Below are 9,464 nucleotides of genomic sequence, written 5' to 3' on the forward strand. Positions count from 1 at the left end.
CACAATCTACTTGCGTCAGCATATTCTATGAGTATTTGATATTACATGAAGGATATTTTTTTAAAAAATATTTTTTATTTAAAAATTTATTAAAATAATTTTGTTTTTAGATTTTTTTTTATTATTGTTTACATTATATTAGCATGTTAAAATTATCAAAAAAAAATTAATATTTTTTCAATAAATACATTTTTAAAATGAACTTAAAAACAAAAACTAAGGCACTCCTCCTAAACGGATACTCCCTAGTGTTCCAGGTGAGGAAGTTAAACCATTTGAATGGTGAGGAGAAGAAACTTTACTCTCATCTGTCTTTGAGAGACTTGCAGGCTGATCATTCCTGCTATTCTTCTTACTGTTCCTTCCTTTTTCAATTGTTGCAAGATGGCATTCACTCCACTAGCAGCCAATCTAGTCTATCCTGGGAGAGGCTTTTAACAATATTAATCATAACAGGAGCTTGGGATGTCAACTTCAATCATAGAACAAGAGACATCTTCAGTCACAACTTCTGTAGTTTTATCCGCTATTAACAGCATAGAAGATGATGTTCGTTCTACTTATCATGAGAGAAATCAGCTGCAACAGTTCTGCAATCGATCCCATTCTTGTTACTATCTTCAGCATTCCCCCCATTTTCCAATTGATCAGGCAGTGAAAGAACCTCAAATGAATTAACCAGTTGAATTTCAAATTTGGCTTCTCAAGAATCACTTCCGAATTTTTACTAGGAACCCACTCCTGCTTATGCTCCTTATGAGGGCCTCCTCTCATACAGTTTTGATCATTATTACCAGGGACCGAGATTAGAAATGTTTATAGAATCTCAAAAAAAAAAAAAAAAGTGTGGTTTCTGCCATCCAAACAGACCAATCAAGAAGTGAAAATATAAGCTTCCATAGTGACTTGTTGGAGGTTTTGGATTCATGCAGACCAGGGTTTGACTTGTTCTTCTTTTATAATTTGATGCACACAAGGAGCTAATTTGAACAACCTAGGACTTTTTAAAATTTCTATAATGTTCGCCATTGCAACTTGATTGAGCAAGAAACAATCACTCACAAGTTCACAACCTCAAGTAAAAAAGGGCAAGCAGAAAGATCCATCAATTATATCAAACACGTGAAGATCCAATACAATGTAAATTGTATATTTTCTGTTTTAATTGGCCGACATGGCTTTGACTTTTGACTTGACCAAGAATCCATGCTCATGTTATTCTCTTTCTTTCTCTAACACCTAATCTATTTACAGCCACACAGGAAACAAATCAATGAGAAAACAGCAAAACCTCATTAAGTACACAACTCACAAAATCTACTACTTGAAACAACAGTTCATGGTTTATGTTGAGCATAAATTGATGAACGAACAGCATGATGAGAAGAGAGAACTTTTCCATTCACAAGAACTTGCTCTGTGAAATCCACACGAACTGATTTGAAATTGTAATGCTGTTTAAATAGACACAGAAGCAAAAATCAGGAATCAGATCATCATTCATCATCATTGTCATTACAAGGAAAGAGCAAAATATTCCAGGGGATGGAAACGTGTCTTGTCAAAGTAGATCAACGTGGTTTCAAAATGATGTTTTACTACCAAAGAGTGATGTATGGTGTTGCACCCACCCAATGCGTTCATGGTTTCACTAGTCCAACCTAATGCCTATTTTTGTTCTAATTGATCCTTCGTCCCTTCCCTGACAAACTTCCCTTGCCTTGTTGTCAAACACCCATCTAAATGCTAACACGGCCACCATGGTGTACCACATATTGGTCAATGCATGAATATCATCTAAATTCTTGAGGCTCGCATCAATTTTTTTAGCTAACTCAAAAGACTAGCTAATGTAAGCCACAACCTGTTACTTGTAAAAGATATTGTGAGGAGATGCCTTTTTACCTAGAGCACAGTTAGATTTTGAGTAAGAGAAATAAATCTAATTTGATGGAAACTACATCAGAGCTAATAACTAGAGAGGCTGGGTCAAATATATAGCAGGATGGCAGTAGTGACAGGGCTTGCCTAGTGGACGTGGGATTTTGAGCAGCCAAAACAAGACTGAATCAGAGCAGTAAACAGAGAGGCTGAGTCTGATATCTAATAGGTCAGCAGACATGAATCAAGAGTAGCTATCAAACCTCAACCTCAAAGCTTGTGGTGACAGGTATGATCCTGCGTCCTTGTTATTTCCACGTGGATCATCTCAACTCTCCACAGGACTAAAGCCCCAAAATATACCCATTTTCGAGTCTAAATCAGAGTGTCAAAGCAGTAAACAGCGAGGCTGGGTCAAGATCAGCAGAAATCAACCAAGAGTAGCTATCAAACCTCAATCTCAAAGCTTGTGGCGACAGGGTTCATCCTGTGTCCTTGTTAATTCCACTTGGATCATCTCAACTCTCCTCAGAACTAAAGCCCCCAAATATACCCATTTTCAAGTCTTTCACCATCACCACCACCTCGAGCAAAAACCTTAACCTTAAACCTTTGAAAGAACATAACAATCATATGCTTAACCATTTACACCTAGATTTGGTAAATTGTATTGCTACAGTGTTTGTCTATTGGAGAACAAGACTCTGAGAGCTTCATGCAATTGGTCATTGATGCCTGCATCATTTATATGCTAAACCTCGTAATTAACATGCAAATACACCAGAGTTTAAAAATGGGTTGAGAGAAATTTTAAGAAACTGGGTTCAAGACAATACTAGAAAGAGGAGAGAGATTTGTGCCTGGGCCCTGATAATGATGGGATGACCAGCTAGGGGACTAAGGGAAAATCAATGTAAGAAGGAAAGAAATTATGCACGTGACTCTAAATTGTAAAATTATGATCATGAAAGTCATGGGTGCCAACATCTGCATCGAGTTAATAAAGTAAGGAAGATAGAGAAGTGTTATTTTTTATGCTATAGCCATCTAACTTTTCTCTTTCCATATTCAGATGGTTATTAAAAAACAGGCAGTGGAACAATATGCTTTCAAGGCATGTGAGATTCTGGATTGATATCTGTACCAAAATGAAGAAAAATGTTCTAAATATGAGAGAGAATATACCTTTCCCTTCCAAGAAAAATCAACATAATGGTAATAAGGCTCCAAAAGTGTTAGCTGATCTCCTTCTTTTATCTGTGAGCAGAAAGAACTATCATCAGCAGTAATATATTTTTGAACAGGTTATAAAGACAACAGCAAGAGTTTTTGTTTGCTGAATTTAGTGCAAGATTGAGCTCAATCGGCTTATTAAGTCTCATGATTTTGAGATTTACAGGAGTATGAATTGTTACTGATGCAAGGGGGACCTCTAGAATACATTGGAGAATGCTTGCCAGCCCAAACACCCCTTTCCTTTTCTACTCTTTAAACACACACAGAGATGATCTGATGACAATAGCTACCTACTTTTTCAGTTATGGCTTCCCTCAAAACTGAATACAACTTGCTAGAGCAAGTTGTCACAAAAAAATGATGTTCTTCTAAGAAGAAAACGAGGAGATGAATTTGATCAAATTTTTTAAGGTTTTCCAGAACAAGCAACAGCTTGAAAGTATTGATTAGATGTCAAATAATTAACTGAAAAAACAATTTCTTGGGAATGAACCATCGGGATGTGGATGGCCTGCTTAATACTAAACCAGGGATAGACTTTGTCTCAGTGGGGGAAAGCAGGTCAGAGGATACTCTCAACTGTTAGAAATGGGGGGAAATGATCATCTAGAGAAGGGTATCATAATGGAATCATCCCTTAAAAAACATGTTACCCAGAAGAAAAAAAAATCAGCTGCATTTCTTCTATAATTGGCATTTTCCCATGTAATAAAGATTGGATGATTTAAATAGTGTTGCTGTCTGTCTCATCCTTCATGCTTTGCCCAAAGTTTTGAAGGCAAGTTTGGTAGTTCCTGTTTTTCCATGACTGTCCAACCAAAGAATATTTCCTCATACTATACTGTATTCCACTATTCATATGAAACCTAAACTCTCTGAGGATTATAAAAACAGTAGAGAAGAAGACTAGAAAGAGAAGAAGGAAACACATTGAATGAAGCAGGTAACTCTTACTGCATCATTGCGCATCCCATACACCGATAGAACAAAGCATATTTGATTAGAATCACACACCAAATAGTATCTGCAGAGAGAAAGAGACACTATGAAACACTGAAAAGCAAAACTAATAATGTTTCACTGATAAAATAACACAAATTGAATCCAAGAGTAGCATGGATTTACATAGGTGGTTTTGGAAGAGGCTTACAGGGGAGTGGCATTCTCTTGCTTGACAAAGAAAAGCACTTTTCCCACTATTGCTACTGCTCTGTTCAGGCCCTCTGACAACTGATCTACAGAGGCTCTTTTATACGAAGAATTCACTTACAGGTGAAAAGGCATGCAACAATGATTAGTACATTCCATTTGAGAAAGGAAAAAATGCATGATCACTCAGAACTGAAGTGTACCATCAAGAAAAAACACAAAAGAGTCGGTTAACTTACAATTAACAGCAGCTAGAGATGATGCCAAAGAAGCAAGTCGTTTAGTTCTAGCCTGGCCCTATAAATTCAAACATCAAAAGAATCAGCTGAATCTCAGAAGAAAGGGAGCATTCACACAAACACACACACACACTTTATGTGAGATCTGACATAAAGGAAAGGTTAACACAACTTGTAAAGTTAAACTATGCTTTTTGAGATTAAAGATTGTTACATAAAATCTTCTTAGCTTCTTAGTTTAAGCAAAGCACTCACAAATGTAACTAACATTCATGGATTCCCAAATGCTCTTTCTGTTTCTTTTCCCTTACCATTATTTTTACGAACACAAATACTTTAAAATGACAGGTGAAATCATGCTATTATGAAAGAGCATATTAAAATTGCAATGAAGCAGCAACTAAGAGTGCCATGTTTCCATAACAACTAACATTAAAAAAAAATGCAATACCCTCAACAGATTCTCCAACTTATCAAGAAGATTAACCATCTTTTGAACCTCCTCGGTAGCATTGAGACTAGGATCCTTCAAGGCAGCAGCTTCAAACCCACTAAGGGCCCTTTCATAATTCTCTAGATAGTGGTTTACCTGCAAAGAGGAATTCCTTAGATGGTATTATGGTATAAGTAGCTGAGCAGCACTTGTCACCTGAATAAAAATTTGGAAGCTCTACCTAAGCAATGGAATTGTTAAGTCAAATTCACCATTAAGCAAGTGAATTTATTGCTCTCATTAAGTCTTCATCAAGTGAATTTATTGTTCCCTTGAATTTTCAAGCAGAGCCTACAATACTTGTACATTACCAAATAATCTAGGAGCATCCTCTTCAATCTCTCAGTTTCTTGCATACCAAATCAAGATGACCAGTGCAAAATGAAAATGCTAATGGAGAGTTTTTGGCCACCAATTCAAAATAAGTTTCATTCCTACTCCTAAATTTATTAATTCATCTTTCTTATCCTTTTCACCTAACCATTAGAGGCCTAAAATTAAAAGAGCTTTCATTGCAGTTTATCACCAATGTTGATCAGCGATGCAGATGGAGATTGGTGTATGCATTTCAAAGAAAGATTACACTTCATCCCATGAATTTCTAGAAACTTCAAGACAATGTCATCATTTGAGAAAGTTGTTTCTGATCAATCGATTAAATGAGGAATTTTTAACTTACAGTGGCACAGTTGAAATATAGGTCTGGATTGGACTCCATCCTCTCATCTTTCTCCTGAGATAAATTATTAACTGACTTAGTAGAGGACAAAATTCACAGTAGCTGATCTGAAACAAATTAAGAATCTACTCAACAGAGACTTGTAGAAAATACAAAATGCTTGTAAGCAATGCAAAATGAATCATGATTCACAAGTAATCACTTCGTTTAATCAACTCATATTTAAAAAGGGGTTAATTGGTCCAAACATCCCTTCAACAGGAACTTAGTCATTAACTTCTAAATTTGATTTTGGTCACAATAGTATTTATTTTTTAGAATTAACAAACTAAAATCAACATGTGATAGCCACGTGATTTATCCTTTTAAAAGACAAGGTACAAGATCTTATGGAACCATGAGTAACATTCTGTTTATTAATGAATGGAAGCCTCGTAGAGCATTCCAGAAAAACTAGTGCAAGGATCAAAATCAAGAATTTAAAGAGTTAGGGAACAAGTTCCTTCTGACAAAAAGTTCAGCGGAGGTTTGGATCAATCAACCTTCAATTAATCTTTAAGAGATCCATCACTGATCATCAAATGGTTTAAAAAAGGAGACTTCACAGTCTCCACACTTACAGCATTTTGGTATGCTTTTAAAGACTGTAGGAGCTTGCTGTGATCCCATGCCCCAGTCACAAAAAAACTTGTCAAGCATGCATTTCCAAGGTTGTCTGTAAAAAGATGAAACAATGTCAAATTGTCAATGGTACGGAGGCTAACATAATCACTAAAAAAAAAAAATTACAAGCGTGTGTGGCCAGGGGGGCAGGGACAGGCAGCACAGTCATCATACAAATATATATATATATATATATATAATATATATATATATATATATGCATATGCATATGCATATGGAGCTCAATGTTTCTTAGAAGGCAACATGAAAAAATGCTTGAAATCAGTAACTACCCTTCAAGATTCAGCTAGTGATACAGATGGCAAGCAAACACCAGACACATACCTTCAATTTTCATGCCATTACAAAATGTTGAATATATTGTAAGAACTGGTATTGTAAACAAATATAAAAAATATTGGAAAAAAAGCAAACAATATGATTTGATTTGATTTGACGTAAGATCTTACACCAAGAGTTTCCATCCTTGACATCCAAAGTGATCGCATCCTTGGCATGTTGAATGCTTTCCTCAACAATTTGTGCCTGATTTTCAGAACCTACATCAGGGGAAGAAAACTATGGTGAATGTCTGTATTCAAGCACGCTAAAGTCAGATTACAAACCTTTTTCTTGCAAGTTTTCAGGCTCTGAATTTAATTCATTAATTTAGGGCTGTAGCTCAAGTCCTGAAGGCTGGCAATTAACAGAATTTCATGGTGGTCTTTGACAAGAAAATACATGTTACACAAAGTTTTTTTAACTCAAAATACATCCACTGCAGGGAAATTAATTTGTGAAAGGATTAAGTTTTCAGCCACATTAGCACTTCCAACCTATAACCAGCTGACAGTATGATGATAGAAAATGAAACTTCAAAATCATAGAAGACGTTTTGATTGCCAAGCAATTTTGTCCACCGCTAAGGCTTAGATAAAGTGTTATAACTATTAGACAGCTACATGTGTCACGTACACTTCATGATGTGTGGGTCAGAACTACCAACTTAATGAATTAGGTTTTTTGGGTAGGTTAATACAGTTAGAAGACACAAGGAAAAAAGTGAAATGAGGAATTAAACTAATTGCAATAGAATTTACCATTCAACTCATCTATTTGGGCCCAAAACTAAATATGCACGTATTATAAATGAGCAAACCAATAACAAATCCTATGTATGCTTTTACAAAACGCCAGAGAGGCTAAAGGTTTGAAGAGGGTAAAAAGAAGGAAATAAAAAAACTTGAAATCCTCGCCTTGGGCCATTCTTCTTTCAAGCATTGATAACAGACAAAGTATCTTCTTGTTTGCCCCCTGCACATCAGCCAGCAAGAATATCCATCAGTATCTAAACATCAAGCATGATAAAAGGATTAAATGTTTGTAAAAACTTATAAAACCTAGCAATTGAAATCACAACTAACCTTACTTAGTGCAAGATTGAAGCAATTTTTTGCTGAAGGTAAATCTCCCTTCTTCCAGATGCAGTTTCCCAAACACAGCCAAGCATCTGCAAGTGATGGATTCAACTTAACCTGGGGAAATGAATTAAGTCAGTTCCCAACAATGGACCTCAAACTAAGCATTATTACACCCAAAACTAAATGGAACTCACAGCTTTAGAGAGGTGGTCCTCAGCTTCTTTGTTGTATTCAGGTACTACATCCAACAACTTGCCTCTCAGATATTCATATGTCGCTCGTTGCACAGGTGATTTCCTATATTCTATGAAAAAAACAGTTTTTTCACCAAACATATCAATAAGAAAATTAAGATACGCTTTGTAGAATGAAGGCCAGCAACAACTAATTAAACATGCATCAATTCCACAGGAATTGAAAATTTAAGAGTCAGAAGGTCTTAAAAGAAGTGGAAACTGCAGGCACATTCATCAAACTAGGAGACATTATTTAAGCAAGCAAAAGAAAAATCTTCATCATCACTAACCAGTACTTGTTTCCTATTTGTTAGTTCATTAAATTGAGAAAGAACAAGAACATTTTCCAACAAGCACTGTTCCATGAGAGGGGGGGGGGAAGCCACCTCAGTACCCATATCAAAAGATACGAAGAGATTTAATGCTCAAGAACAAAAGGGTCATTGAAATTATCACAACCCTTTTAAAATTCCCGATCAACAAGCACAAAATCCAAGTTCCCAACATTTGATTGAACAGGTATATTTTTTTAATTATCAGGATTGATGCGAGAGAGAAAGAGAACCCACCAAGAGGAATGGAATCGAGGAGGTTGAGAGAGAGATCGGATTGGGATTGTAATTTGGAGATTTTGTCAAGTGGGTTTGGTGGGAAATATGTGTCCCTCAGAATGTAGAGATCATCTGCTGCTTTTGTGGCTTTTGCCCATATATCTTCTCCTTCTTTCACTAGCCTGCTGCCGCTGCTCATCTTTCTCTCTCCCATGTCTACTACTAGAGCAGAACAGTGTAAGAAGGAGGAAACAGTGGGACAACAAACCGAAGTGTCCTTGAATAATACTCTTGTATATCCACGACGTCGTATCCCTAAGCTTAAGAACTATTTTTCCTTTCGCATCACAGCTAACCTACATCAAGGATCGAACATGAGACTCATTGATAGTATTAAAAACCCTACTCGAAACGCTATAAATTGTTTTAGTTGGGCACCGTACTATTTATTTAGATTGGATTCATAAATTGAACATGTTATTACTTATTTTCAATCTCTTAAAGGCCCGGTGTTATCAATGAAACGTTATTTGTAAAATTAAGAAGATTTTTGAAATTCAGACGCGTGGATGGTTTGATTAAAATCCAATTGACGAAGAAAATATTTAATTTTGATTGATAATGATTAGAAGCTAATTTAAGAGTATTTTTATTTAAAATTTTACATACATACATACATACATATTATATATATATATATGTATGTATGTATCACATAAGTTGTCGTCTGAACTGTTTATATTTGTATTTTAAAAAAATTAAAAAATATATTTTAAATTAATATATTTTTGTGTTTTTTATATTTTTTTATGGGTTAATGTTAAAAATAAATTTTAAAAATAAAAAAAAATTATTTTAATATATGTTTAAGTAAAAAATATTTAAAAAAACAATGAGTAAATACCCCAAATTCATA

General features: G+C 35.3%; 1 protein-coding gene across 2 annotated transcripts; it reads right to left on the minus strand.

Annotated features, from left to right (window-relative positions):
* Positions 1–1,079: 1,079 nt before the first annotated feature.
* LOC118035093 (uncharacterized) lies at positions 1,080–8,953 on the minus strand. Of its 2 annotated transcripts, none has more exons than XM_073412104.1 (13): positions 8,567–8,953; positions 7,956–8,065; positions 7,765–7,875; positions 7,597–7,654; positions 6,811–6,900; positions 6,298–6,392; positions 5,678–5,728; positions 4,957–5,094; positions 4,506–4,563; positions 4,268–4,382; positions 4,072–4,141; positions 3,067–3,138; positions 1,080–1,454 (listed from the first exon to the last, which is right to left on the minus strand). In XM_073412104.1, the coding sequence occupies exons 1-13, from the start codon at positions 8,760–8,762 to the stop codon at positions 1,338–1,340; spliced, it is 1,281 nt and encodes a 426-aa protein (XP_073268205.1). In that variant the 5' UTR covers positions 8,763–8,953; the 3' UTR covers positions 1,080–1,337. The 2 variants fall into 2 exon arrangements, with proteins under 2 accessions (XP_073268205.1, XP_034896471.1); XM_035040580.2 differs by having other exon boundaries at positions 5,678–5,731; positions 8,567–8,947.
* Positions 8,954–9,464: the final 511 nt, after the last annotated feature.

Source organism: Populus alba, chromosome 10 (assembly GCF_005239225.2).
Source record: "Populus alba chromosome 10, ASM523922v2, whole genome shotgun sequence".
Classification (NCBI taxonomy): Eukaryota; Viridiplantae; Streptophyta; class Magnoliopsida; order Malpighiales; family Salicaceae; genus Populus; species Populus alba.

Bases quoted from the DNA above. Each gene is read 5' to 3' on its own strand.
- LOC118035093 (XM_035040580.2), bottom strand. From the start codon at position 8,762: ATGGGAGAGAGAAAGATGAGCAGCGGCAGCAGGCTAGTGAAAGAAGGA. The intron at 5,095-5,677 runs GTAAGTTAAAAA...TCCTCTTTGCAG, and splicing joins TATATTTCAACTGTGCCACT to GTAAACCACTATCTAGAGAA. The intron at 1,455-3,066 runs GTATATTCTCTC...CTATTTAAACAG, and splicing joins ATTTTTCTTGGAAGGGAAAG to CATTACAATTTCAAATCAGT.